Genomic DNA, 14582 nt, shown 5'->3' with positions numbered 1-14582 from the left:
AACATAAATCATTTTTCTATTTATAATAATAGATACAAGCAGATCGTTTCAAAGTATATCTATTTCCCTAGATAATTAAATAAATAATATGATAAAGAATATTTTATTTATTATTGCATAAAGATAATATATATCTTCGCAAAGACCTTAAACTATTTTCACCGCGATAATACTAAATTAGTGAGCTACAAGTTTAAATAACTCATTTTTTCGGTGTATATAAGTTTAAATAACTCTTTTTTTAATTGCAATTAAATAATTCAAAGTTTACAAACGTAGTTATGTACCAAGAAAAATGAGTTTTTGATTCTATTTTAAATTATTAAAATTTTTGTATCTACAATAGATATAATATTTAATGCATATGATACATAGTCATTGTTACTAGCTAGTTTTTTTTTTTTAAATTGTTTCGTTATATTAAGATGTTAATGAATTATTATTTTACCTAATTATGATTTTTCTACATAAAATATTTGTAAGTATTATTATATTGTAGTAAAATTACGTTACTTCAAAAATGTTTTCATTTACTTCCAAAGTTGAAAAAGCCACAATAAATAACAATATCTATTAGGCTTTCTACCCCAAAGTTTTATCATTTTGGGGATTTAATCTAGGATTATTTTTCCGAAATCGACGTTTCAATATTATAAATTATAAATAAGAAAAAAAAAACAATATACAATGGTTCATTAACCCAAAGATCCGTCTGGTACTACAACAAGAACTTAAGTCATTTTTAACTACAAAATCAATTTTGATATAAATTTTACATTAAAATGTTGCGATTTTTTTATCAAAGAAGAAAAGGCAAAACCTATGGTCCAACAAAACAATATATAAAATATAGAGTGTTAGCTTATGTTTTACAGTAAAATCCTGAATTTACACTTTATTTCCACAGCAAAATTAGGCCATGTGTGCAGGCAGGGAAATTCAGTTCCTCCGTTTCCATGAAATTTTTAATAAACTCTCAATAAAAATATTAAATTGAAGAACCATTCAAATTTGATAAAACATACAAGTTCATCCGTATCAATGAAAAACACTGACAATTGGACTTCGTCCTAATTACCACCGTTTTAGATACTGGGATCGATGATATGATAAAAATCTATAAATGAGTGCGATAAAACGTAAAATATGGATGATATGATTATTTTTATTTTTAATTATTATTGAACTGGAATCAAACATTAGACTAAACAAACACAGAGATAAGAGAATCTTATCATTCGAATCATATCCGAAGAATTTTGTTAAAAATTAATTCAAGACTTCATTACGCGTTTGTGTTTAGTTAATTTTTCATGGATTTCGAGGTCTGTTTATTTATTTGATTTGACTCTGCTCTCTCCTTATCTCTTTATTTTAATTTGGCTCTATTCTGCCGACACAAATGACATGACTCCTCACTCACTGCACAAGTCTGTGACAGAAAAATCCATCAAGCATGCTTTTAAACATGACTAGTTTTTGGCATAAATCGCGCATTATCAGTTAAAGCAACGTTAGTTTTGTATAAAAAACGCAGTATAAACTTCTCGTTTTATTAACATATATCCTGTCATGCTTAAGAATATGTATTTATATAATATCTTCAAGTCTAAACTTTATCATACGTTTAGAACTATTAGCTATTATAAAAAAATATTAATCTATTTTAGATGTATAAATTTATATACCTACTTTTTAAAAGAAAATTCAACCAACATCTACTGATTGCCCATATGGTCTGGGGGCCAGCCCAGCCAGAAATGAAAAGATGGGGCAAACAGATTTGTTCACGGGTTCTTAAATTGGATCTGGCATATCCCTTTTCCACATTTAATTTTACTTTCAATTTTTGAAAAAGTTGATGAAAAATCTCCAATCAAAACATTTTTTTGGATTCATTTCTTATCCACAAAATTGTGGTACTATGTCATACAAATTGTGGTACACTTCATGTGAAAATGTGGTACACTTCATGTGAAAATGTGCTACTAAAAAAGTACCCAGGGACTGAACACAAAAAAAAACGACGGCTGAAGACTGAAGACCAATTTCCCGTTAATTTTTCCAAATCATGCAAAATGCAACCATGTGTCATATCATATCATGGTTTTTATTTCTTTCTTTTAGCATCTGCTTTTATTTTTATTTTTATTTTACGAAAAATTAAAAGAACTAAGTAGATTTAGATCTTTTGGATGAAGTGACATATATAAATTTTACATTGGAATTTAAAGTAATGTCACGAATATCAGGAAAATCATGATATATAAAAAAAAAATTCATTCACCAACAACATCAAAATCAAAAGCTGAAAAAATGTACAAGAAAATCATTATTTTTTAAACCCGAGCAAGAATAAAAGAAATAATGAGTAATATGCCGACATGCATGCACTCTCCAAATGTCTCACCCCACCCTTGAAACCTTATAAATGCACCTTATCTACCCAGTTTAAATTACCACAAACAGCTCACAATAATTTCACCACTTTGGTACGTTGTGTGAGAAATGGAGCGTTTTGCTGATGTTTTCTTAGTGTTCGTGCTTGCCATGCTCATGGGTTAGTTTTCTTGCCTCCTAATTGAACTCATATTCATGCATTTTTGCTACTTGAAAACACTATTTTCATATCAAGTTTACACATTTTTTAGAACTCGTGCATGATTCCAACTAACTACTGAATGTTTTCATATTGGATGGCTTATTATTTAGGTACACGACTCTTGAGCCATGTCCATTGAATGAGTTCAGAATAATCTTTTCCTTAACGTATTGTAACATGTATGGGATGCCATTTTTTGGGTAAAAACTCAAAAAGAAAAAATCAGTCTGGATAATTGGCTTATATAAACTTGTCAAAAAATTGGGTTTAATTTATCCCAATTAAATGACCAAAAGCCGACACCGATTACTGCCATGATGTGCTTCGCCACGGATTGTGAACTCCTGTATAAATCAGACCAAACGTGTGAACGAAATCAAATTATTGTATCAACACTAAATTTTGACCAATCTGACGACTGAAAAGCTATATGGAATAACTTAAAAAGGGCCAAATTTGCCTTTTCTCCCCATGATTTTAAATTAGGTCCTAAATTTTCCAAAACAAAAAAAGAAAAAGAAATCTATTTTTTTAAAAAGAAATGCATGAGCTATTGACTATTGTAGAGGTAAATGTTAAGATTATTTGACAATGTATTTTGCTAACCAATTGATGTAACGTTGAAAAATAGGGATAGGGCCAATGGTGGGAGAGGCGAGGTTCTGCGAGTCCCAAAGCTTACGTTTCAAGGGACCTTGCGTGAGCGATACCAACTGCGCGTCAGTTTGCCACACAGAGGGCTTTCCCGGCGGAGACTGCCGAGGATTCCGCCGCCGTTGCTTCTGCACCAAGCCTTGCTAAACCTTAATCTCCTCTAATAATTATATAATAAATTAAATGTTTGTCTTAATTTGGTGATGGGTTTTGTATGTATGCAATCTATATTTCAAATTTGTCTATCTGTTTGTGTTGTTGAGGATGCCGGCCAATTTGTTAATAGTCTCTAGCGTGGAGACTAGTTATTACAAAGGTGTAAACTACTAATAATATTGGTCATGTTCTCATCCTCGTTCGATTTATATTTTAATTTTAGAGTATTTATTATATATATATTCCCATTCTATTATAGTTGGAACAAATTTTCTGATACACAAAATAATATAGATAAATAATATAATGCATATAGTTTACGGATCATAACATAATAAANAAATAATTTTGAAAATAAAATATTACCTAAATAATAATAAATGGACTTAAAAGTTAAGAGTAAAATTGATTCTTTAGTTAGATGATGTATAAATTATTAAATCAATTTATGTACAAATAAAGTTTGTACCAAAATATGTTTTACGCGCAAAATAAATAATGAGGAATATGCCCAAATAAATGCACTCTCAAATATCTCAACCCCACCCGAGCCTCAAAACCTTATAAATGCGCCTTATCTAGCCAAACCTAGCACTCCACTTTAAACACCACAAACAGCTCACAGCAATTCACCAGTACTTTAGGTGGGAGAAATGGGGCGTTTTGCTCATGTTTTCTTGGTGTTCATGCTTGTCATGCTCATGGGTTAGTTTTCTTGCTTCCTAACAAAGCTCGCAATCTTACATTTTTGCAACTAATTGCGACACTATTTTCGTCACAAGTTTTAATCATTTTTATTATCACCTCGTGCATATTACTTCACGTTTTTTTATCATATGCCGGATATAATAATTTTCTATGCTACATCAGATGATCTACTGATCCTTTAAAATACGAGGGGCCACCTCATGTTTTGTGGTGGTGAGTGGCAGGGCTCATCGGGGATATATATTCACCGATGGGATGCGAACGAGGCCTTATTTATCAAGTTTGAAAAAACTAACTTCTATTTTCGGGTTATTTGATAATATATTTTACTAACCGATTGATATAACGTTGAAATCAGGGATAGGGCCAATGGTGGGAGAGGCGAGATTATGCGAGTCGAAGAGTCTACGTTTCAAGGGACCTTGCCTGAGCAATACCAACTGCGCATCAGTTTGCCACAGCGAAGGTTTTCCCAGTGGAGATTGCCGAGGATTCCGTCGCCGTTGCTTCTGCTTAATTCCTTGTTAAACCTTAATCTCGTCTTATAATACTTATAATAATTAATTACTAAATGTTTGTCTTGATTTGGTGATGGGTTTTAAGGTTGCTAGCCATGCAATTAGTTAATAGTCTCTTGCGTGGAGACTATTTAATTATGAGGTGTAATAATAATCATATTTGTGATGGTTAAACTCATTATAATATTGGTGTTCTCGTAATTTGTTTGATTTCAAGTGATGATTATATTATGCAGAAACAAAAAGTGAGAGAATTAGAGAGAAAAATGTTTAAAAAAACAATCACTTAATATTATATTAAATGCTTTGGATAATGTGGCAGCTATAGGGCTTCAATATCTTGACACGTTTGCTAACACTCATTTGTCTTCTACCGAAGAATATGAAAGGTGCCTGGTATCATTAACAAAGTGGGGTTTGGAAATTCATGAAAGGTGTCGATGGTGTAGGACTTGAAGAGTTGCAATTTTAGGCCAAAGTCACTACAAATGTGAAAATATTTGTTTGTTTCACTATCAGATTAGGGAAGAAGGTTTTATTATTAACGGCCTTTAATTTCGAATTGAATTTGTGTAGTAGATGGGAAAGTAGAATCCCCAAAATTTTAGTTTTAATATTTCTAGACTTTTAACTCTTTACGATTTTGGTTTTCAATATTAGCAAATTTCATTATATGTTCTATATCTTTCATTTTTTAAAAATTTTAATCATTTTTTTCGGAATATTGATGTGAAGCTGCACACATTAGCGCTTCTATGTTAGCACCATATCAATGATAATTGATACATCGCTACTACATCGGAAAATGACTAAAATTGTAGTGAAAAAAAAATGCGAAATAAGACTAAATTTGGAACTTGAAAAGTCTTCTAATAAATAACCCACGTCAATTTATTGTAGTTTCATACTCATGTTATGAATTGGAACTTGAGAAGTCTTCTAATAAATAACCACGTCTAGCCCATGTTTACGAATGTTCGTATATATATATTTGTCATTTTGTTATTTTTGTTATGTATGTTTTAAAATTTTAGTCTCCGCCCATCGCTTTTTTTAGTTTTAATATTTTTTTGACTTGACGCTGTTGTAGAATCGATGTGACACTGATATGATGTTGATGTACGTATACTGTCACATCAACATTCCACGAATAATTAATAAAATTGTCCAAATTTAAAAATACAAGAATAAGACCAAATTTTTACTTGATAACATGATGACCAAAATCTCAAAAAATCAAACATATATATGTGATCAAAATAAATTTAGGTCAGATTAATGAACAAAAATTGCTATTTTCCTATACAGTGAAACATGTAATTGATATTATATATAATAGTTGAGCATATTAGAGGGACACCAAAATTATTTTTTTCAAAATTGTCCTTATATTGTATAGATATGAAGATTTGATTTTATGCATATTAATAGTTTTAAGCATTTCTCATTTAAATTTTCCATAATTTTCTAAACTAACTATTACATAAATAACTTTTCAATTTATTTATATTATTTTAGATGTAAAAAATTATAATTAAACCAAAGTTGAGAAAATTATATTTTGTATATAGAAATCATAACTAAACTAATTATTTGAAAAATAAAAATCTATTATTTATATTTAACATATAATACTAACTGTACTATATCATACAAGACACACGCGTAGAGAAGTACTACATATTCATAAGAGAAGTGCTATTACGGATAGACGTTGGTGTAATTCGACAATGTTTTTGGCTAACCGATTGATGAAATGTTGGAGGTTTAGGGCCAAAGGTGGGAGACGTTAGGGTGTGTTCGTCTCCAGCTATCGCTTCAGAGAAGTGTGCGTGAGCAGCACCGATTTCGCGTGGGTTTGCTACTCCGAGGGCTTCTTGGGTGGAGTCGGAGACTAACGAGGATTCTGCCGCCGTTGCTTCTGCACCAAGCATTGTTGATCGTTAGTGATCACAATATTTTGTGTGTGTTCGCAAGGGTATGATAATTTGATAATAGTCTCTCGATCATATTGAGACTAATTAATTATGTAATTTCAAGTGTTATTTTCCTGTGTACAGGTTTGAATTTTATATAATCAGTAGACAAAAGTTAATTAATTTCAGTAACTTACATCTCAATACATGAGTATTTGCAAAAGATTAAACTTTTAGACAAGTGATTAGATTTATAGAATGTGAAGAAGTGAGGAAAAAAGTGATTAGATTTATAGAATGTGAAGATTAAACTTTTAGACAAGTGATTAAATTTTTAAGGTGAAATATTTGGCATACTACTAGTTTTTTTTTTTTTTTTTTTTAACAAAATACCAACATACACCTATTAAAATTTTTGCGAAAGATAGAGTTTGATGTTGTATAAATGGTAATTTTAGATTAGACAAAAATATTGGTCGGAATAAGAGTGTCCAGAAAAATTTCTACTTATTTATAAAAATACTAAAATCTCTTTTGAAGAATCAGAATTAGCATCAAACCAACTTCAAATTTAAATCAAATCGAGCAAAAACAGAAGCAAAATGTGAGGTTAAAAAATACAAAAAAAATATATATTTTTTTAAGTGAATAATCAATTTTATTTAGAGGACGTTGCATTTAAATTTTTATAACATCATATACACATAAGCGTTGTATAAAAAAATTGAAAAAACTTGACATGGATTTTTGGCCTAGTAACATTTGCGTCCCAATACAAGGACGAGGTCTAGGTTTAATACTCCAAATTGTAGCTGCTTCCACAAAATATTTAAAAAATAAAAAAAATCGTTCGACAACTTGCGATAAATAAGTCGATTAGAATAATCAACGACCATTTACAATAAATATTTGACCACAAATTTGCGACGGCGTATATAATTATTGGACGGTCGGCTATATATGAGTTGATTAGGATCTGAATGACTCCATTTTTTAAATGATGATGATGATAATACCTACTTACAATTTACTCTTTGGCAAGTTTAAACTTATAATCACTTTCCTAATTACTATGTAAAATTTTGATTCATTTTAAAAAACTCAAATGCAAGATTTTTTCCATATCAACAATTAACATTTTATATTTTAAAATTTCTCATTTTTTTCATATATGATAAAATAAAAAATAAAAAAAAACTTACTTTTAACTCTAAATTTTAATGTTATACATATTTTTTCCAAACTTCCATATGAATATTAAAATATGGGTTAATATTTTTTTACCATATACATGAAAATATTAGGGTGTGCAAAATTTTTATTTATCAAAATTTTATTAAAAAATGGGATAAAATACAAAATAAGATTCTTCCATTATTTTATATTATTTTTAACAAAATATATAACACTTCCTCCGGTATTTAATCGTATAATTTTGTAACCCAAAAAAAGTTTACTTTGAACTATATCAAACACTAAATATTAAAATTAATTTATGTCTATTTTTTATTCTTAAGAATTTTATATGCAAATATATTAACTATAAATTCGATATATAATATGTTTTATAAAATAAAATTTTGTTACTATTCATGTTTATTCTATATAAGATTTTGTGATTAATAAAAAAAATTAAAACATTTAAAATTTCGATAAAAAAAAGTAATAAAATATTGAATGAAAGATTGAAACATTCACTTGATTCGAAAAATTGGATTTAAACGTAAATAAATTAAATGAAAATAAAAGAATCAATTAGTTTAGTGAATTATATTTTAAATATTTGTTTTGTGTATTTTTTATGTTTAATATTATCATTAAATTAACTCTACTATTTTGAGCAAATAAAAGTTTTAGAGGACTTATTTTAGGAATTTAAACTATTAATTAATTTACTAAAAATAAGAAAAAATCAACTAAATTGTCAATTTATAACACAAAAATAAAAATTTGGCCAACACAAAGGATATTTGAAGTGGGGATGAGGATAGTATGCAAAATATAATCTCTGTGAGATCGAGAAAGGGGATTCCTCGAATAAATAGAACCAAAGATGGGACGCAATGAAATAATCAATTGTTTTTTCTTTAAAAAAATTGTTACTATATTGCACCATATAATAGATTGGTGGCTAGCCCCGTACACCGTTCAGGGTTTTTACTGGACCTAAAAAAATCCACTAAAATCTCGAATGATCATAAAACATATTTTGCTTATTTTAAAAAGACTCGATCGAGGAAATATTGTACAATGATGATACTATATTTTTCTCTTCTATACTTGAAGTATTTATTCATCTATTATGTGAAGGTATTTTATGTGATAAACTCATGTGATCTAATGATGTTGAGAGTAGCTCGATAATTCTGGGTGTTATTTGAAATACAACTTGTAATTTGCGAATATCAAACTTCCAAATTTTGTATATACAATGACCGAAGGTGTTATTTGAACGACTTGTGATTTGCGAATATCAACCGTCAAACTTCCCAATTTTGGATGAACAATGACCGAACCGATTTTTTTCAAAAAAAATATTAGGATCATATTTTAAAAAGAAATTTTTTCATTTTTTAAAAATAAAATTAATTTCATATATTAATCGAAGAAAAAAGCAGATATTATAATACCGCCCTCGATCAGAGGAATGGTGAGGGAAGAGAAAGAAATGTAGTCCTATAATAACACAAGAATCAGGAACAGTCCACAAGCAATTATGTGATGCTTTTGACAAACCATACAGCTAGCGGAACAAAAACACACACACACAGAGAGAGATATCAACCTCTATATTTGGTATATGCCAAAAATTTGTGTGAGACGGTCTCACGGGTCGTATTTGTGAGACGGATATCTTATTTGGGTTATCCATGAAAAAGTATTACTTTTTATGCTAAGAGTATTACTTTATATTGTGAATATGGTTATGGTTAACCCGTCTCACGGATCTTGATCCGTGAGACGGTCTCACGTGAAACTCACTCTTGGTATATATGGTTGCAACATTTAGTTGTGGTAGGCAAGCAAGCAAGCAAGCAAGCAAGTCTGAGTACCCCAAACTTGTTTCTTGTATCCGGATTTCATGTGAATATATCAACGAAAAGAGAACCTAAAAGAAAAAATGACACGTGAATGCTAAAATTCAAATATTTATTTTTAATTCCAATGTAAGGAAAATCTCATTTTACAAATTATATTTCGTTAATTATTTCATGTATGTATGTAGATGAATAATATTTTTCGGTAGAAAATAATTTTATTTATCGAGACAAGGGGCCAGTAGAGGCACATGTGATACAAAAATGATAAAGCTATACGATACATGAGAAGTTATATTTGTGCATAAAATGTGGGTTTTAAGTGCAATTTTCCAATTACACTTGTTCTATGTTTTATTCATTATTTGAGGAGTTGACTGATTTTATGTATAATATTAATCATGGGTATATTAAATATACAATTTTAACACTACAAGAATAAATGCTTATGGTGACATTTATAAATGTCATCATATTAAATATTTAGTGACATTTAAGTTTTAGTGACACCTCCAACAAATGTACTCTATTCCCATGTCGTCTTAAACTTCCTGACATTTTTTAATGTCATTATAAGATGTTAATGACAACTTCATACGTGTTACTAATTATTCATATAATGACAATTTTAAATGTCAGGAAAACTCATGTTTTAAATACATTTATACATGTCTTGTTATCATAATAATAATGATAAATTTATATGTCAGTTAAAATCATTTATAATGACAACTAAAAGTGTCGTGTATGTTATTTATAGTGACAATAACAAATATGAGAATATTTGGGTTGGATAAATATTGGAGGAGGGAAAAATAGATAAAATAAATGTGAGAATAAAAAAACATATTAGATTAGTTATCCTGACATTTCTAATTGATGTCATTTTTTATATGGAGGGAAGCAATTATTTTCCCTCCTATAATATTTATCAAACCCAAATATTATCGCATTTATTTATATTGACAAATTTTAGTTTTTTAATGATTTTTTACGATGTGTGAAAAATAATTGTTTTCCTCCGTATAAATAGGTACATGAAATGTGAGATGCAACACAAAAAGGTGAATTTGGACATTTTCCAAATCTCTTCTCAAACCTTTCTTCCATATAATAGTTTATTTGCCAAAATTGGAGCCATGAAATATTTTCTATACTACTGTCCTCTCTCCTGTATATAGCCTCATGGTCTAACTTGAGATTGTGTTCCCATTTCAAATTACTAAACTTGCTTGCATATACATACTCTGCGTTTTTTTCACAATCCTAAATATATCTAACTGCAATGGGAATCGAAAATCTTAACGAGTGGACAGCCAAGGTTAATGCCTTGAAGAAATATACAACCAATATTTTAGCACTTGAGAAAGTGAAAATATTTGCAGGTTCGACAATGCAAACGATATGTCAAGTCGGCCGAGAAGATCCACGCCGGGTTTTTCACTCATTTAAAGTGGGTTTTTCTTTAACATTAGTTACACTGTTGTATTTGATGGAACCATTGTTTGAAGGAATTGGACAAAATGCCATTTGGGCTGTTATGACTGTTGTTGTCGTGCTTGAGTTCACTGCTGGTTAGTCTTTTACTTTCTTTCTATTTTTTTATATGTGGGAAGATTTATTGCAAGTGAGTTAGATAGTATGTTATTAAAGTTTGATGATGCATAATTAATTATGGTGTACGTAGGGGCAACATTGTGCAAAGGCTTGAATAGAGGGCTTGGCACATTTTTAGCTGGATCACTGGCTTTCTTGATCGAGTATATTGCCCAAAAAACGGGACATGTGTATCGAGCTATCTTCATCGGGACCGCGGTTTTTGTTATAGGTATGCATCGTACAAGTTCATGCGGTTTGATTGCAATACCATGTGATCTAAATTAGGTTATGAAAGATATAACTAGTCATTGTACAAGTTTAATAAGTTCAGTTAGACAACTTCTTCTATCTAAAGTACTAGTATTTTGGATTGGTGCTCTTGCTGAAAACCCCAAGTTCCCTTATGTTTGTTATTGCAAAATCTTGAGTGTATAGGGATGCTAATATGTATCAAATTGGATCAATCCAGGACTGGTCTGATTCAATTTTGAAATCGATTATATTGGTTCCCAGTTGAACCAAATCCGACACTAATGTTGAATCGGATTGGGTTGTTGAAAGTGGATCCGAAGCCATTTTAATCCGGTCCGGTCCAGTGATGTAGCATCCCTACTTGAGTGTGTAACTTCACAAAACATTTGTGCATAAAAAATTGGAATTTATTTTAAACCAACCGATCGTTAAAGTAGAAACTGATTGAAATTACTTTGTTCATGATAACAGGAGCAGCAGCTACGTACATGAGATTTTTCCCGTACATAAAGAAAAATTACGATTACGGAGTTGTGATATTTCTGTTGACCTTCAATCTGATTACTGTCTCCAGCTATCGAGTTCATAATGTGTTAAAGATAGCCCACGAAAGATTTTACACAATCGCCATTGGCTGTGGAATCTGTCTCTTGATGAGCCTCCTCATTTTCCCGAATTGGTCCGGCCAAGATCTCCACAATTCCACTGTTTCTAAGCTTCAGGGGTTGGCAAATTCGATTGAAGGTACGTGTCTGGCATAAAATTATGCTAACACCATAGATTTTGGTACAGAAACAAAGATCCGATCCATTAACATCAGAGCTACTTCTCCACAATCACCACTTTTGTAAAGTCTTCAATATATGATATTTAGGCTACTGATCTAAATTATAGATTATTTGAGTTTAAGGGATGAAAAAGATTAAAGTTTTTCTTATCCATTTTCAGCATGTGTCAATGAATATTTCAGCAATGATACGATAGATGAAGACAAAGAAAAATCATTGGAAGATCCTATATACAAGGGTTATAAAGCTGTTCTGGATTCAAAATCCACTGACGAGACACTGGTACATGTACACATTAATCTAAAGCTATAAGCGCTTCAGAAAAAGGAAAAAAAAAAAAACGAAGAAGCAACATGTACTTAATTGTCTTGTTCATCTTTCTTGATTGTTTTCTTCATTAAAGTATAGGCATTACACGCTAGTTGGGAGCCACCACACTCAATACACTGTTACAGGTTACCATGGCAGCAGTATGTCAAATTGGGAGACGTTCTTCGTCATTTCGGTTATACAGTCGTAGCTTTACATGGATGCATTCAAACTCAGATTCAGGTCATTATTTTGATTCGAAGCATCCTTAGTAGCATTTTGTTGGACAATATCAAAATATTGGGTATTCCCAAAGTATGCCTACCAAAAATGATGTTTATTTGGCAACTCGTTATGCTACCTTGAGCTGTATCCGAGCCGAGATCGAGAGTACGTAGCTCGGTAGGAGTCAAGCTTGATAACCTCGAGAAGAGATGAAGCACTAATGTCTCAGCTAAAAAAGCAGCTGGAATAACCATCGTTTTTAAATATTTCTTACATCGCAATTTTAAGATAAATTGTTTGTCCTGACAAATTTTTATAAAAGTTCAATAATACTTTCGCAATTCTCCAAACAAATATCAAGCTTTAGTTAAAAAAATTGAACTTCTTGAGTTTTACTCAAATCAAATGCAAGCTCGGAAAGTACTGATCCATCAAGTTCAAGTTCAAACTCGAGCATTGAAATTTTTTTCTGATCGAACTCCTCTAGTTTTTGTTCACATGTGCTACATTTTAATGTAATATATATTCTCTACCTATTATTCGCTAATTCATAACTTGCATAATTCTCAGACTCCCAAGTCTGTTCGAGCTCTTTTCAAAGATCCATGCATTCGAGTAGCTGCAGAAGTAACCAAAGCATTAATGGAACTAGCTGAAAGTATAAAAAACCACCGCCAATGCTCCCCTGAGATTCTATCCGACCACCTACACCAGGCCCTGCAAGACTTGGATACAGCCTTAAAATCCCAGCCGAGGCTCTTTCTCGGATCCAAAGCCACCAACGCCAAAACCAATATGTATGCCTTGGCAGCGGCCACTGCCAGAGAAAATTCTTCCCAAAACTACGGAGCCTCGCTATCGAGCGTAAAAACCGATACATCAGCATTGCTCAAGTGGAAGTCACAAAGGGTAAGGGAACAAGGGAAGGAGGCTGAGAAAAAGATGTTGAGGCCAACCTTGAGCAAGATTTCAGTCACGAGCCTTGAGTTCTCGGAGGCACTTCCATTTGCTGCCTTTGCCTCCTTATTGGTGGAGGCAGTAGCGAGGCTCGATCTCGTGATTGAGGAGGTAGAAGAGTTGGGGAGGGTGGCTAACTTCAGGGAGTTTGATTCCAGTAATGATCGAGTGGTTGTGATTTGTCAAAAACCTGAGATGGGATCGAAGAATAATTTGCCTTCTCATGGACCAGAATGACGGCAACATTTAAAACACTGGCAGCATAATTATCCCATCCATATGGGATTGTTCTGGAACTTACTAAAATTATTCATCTAAACCATATTTATTATACAGGTAAAGGTGTAACTGAAAGTTGAATCAAATAACTTGTTTGATAATCGAGCAGCGACATACATATTCCACCTGTCAAAAGTTCAACTCTTGCATTCGTACAACAGTGAGTAAAAATTATATAACTTTTCAACACATATATGAGGCCATGGATCCAAAAGGAATTGAAAACTGCTTAAAATATTATTATCATGCACGAAGATCTTATTACACAATTGCTTATTCATGAGTGTTAAAGAAGTCTGGCTTAGAATCTGCACAAAGTAGACGTGATTTAAGGTGGGAGACAGGGTCTGCCCCCAGTCCTGCCCATCTACAAGCTTATATATAAAAGGCTTGCTAAAAATAGCACAGAACGTGCTAGATTCATTAACAAACGAGGTCTAATAAAACTATAACATAGATAAGACAATGATCATTAATTCGTTGAATCATAAAATACTAAAAATACATTATATAATAGAGATCATAATTTACATTATTACTAAAATACATAAAATTGAAGGAACGTGTTTTTTGTATAGCTA

At 31.2% G+C, this 14582-nt stretch overlaps 3 protein-coding genes across 3 annotated transcripts; all 3 read left to right on the top strand.

The window, feature by feature from the left end:
• The first annotated feature begins 2493 nt into the window (after nt 1-2493).
• LOC140961235 (defensin Ec-AMP-D1-like) lies at nt 2494-3610 on the top strand. Its single transcript, XM_073419627.1, has 2 exons — nt 2494-2560; nt 3234-3610. Exons 1-2 carry the CDS (start codon nt 2509-2511, stop codon nt 3401-3403), a joined length of 222 nt encoding a protein of 73 aa, XP_073275728.1. The 5' UTR covers nt 2494-2508; the 3' UTR covers nt 3404-3610.
• Nucleotides 3611-4478: 868 nt separating this feature from the next.
• Nucleotides 4479-4845, top strand: LOC140961229 (defensin-like protein). The gene has a single exon (XM_073419615.1). It carries the CDS (start codon nt 4490-4492, stop codon nt 4646-4648), a length of 159 nt encoding a protein of 52 aa, XP_073275716.1. The 5' UTR covers nt 4479-4489; the 3' UTR covers nt 4649-4845.
• A 5798-nt stretch (nt 4846-10643) lies between these two features.
• Nucleotides 10644-14348, top strand: LOC140971349 (aluminum-activated malate transporter 12-like). Its single transcript, XM_073433571.1, has 6 exons — nt 10644-11166; nt 11280-11420; nt 11915-12187; nt 12392-12513; nt 12640-12783; nt 13336-14348. The coding sequence occupies exons 1-6, from the start codon at nt 10878-10880 to the stop codon at nt 13957-13959; spliced, it is 1593 nt and encodes a 530-aa protein (XP_073289672.1). The 5' UTR covers nt 10644-10877; the 3' UTR covers nt 13960-14348.
• Nucleotides 14349-14582: the final 234 nt, after the last annotated feature.

This window comes from Primulina huaijiensis, chromosome 2, assembly GCF_012295235.1.
Source record: "Primulina huaijiensis isolate GDHJ02 chromosome 2, ASM1229523v2, whole genome shotgun sequence".
NCBI classification, from domain to species: Eukaryota; Viridiplantae; Streptophyta; class Magnoliopsida; order Lamiales; family Gesneriaceae; genus Primulina; species Primulina huaijiensis.
The sequence above is the reverse complement of the archived record's forward strand: the minus strand, read 5'-3'. Positions and strand labels throughout refer to the sequence as shown.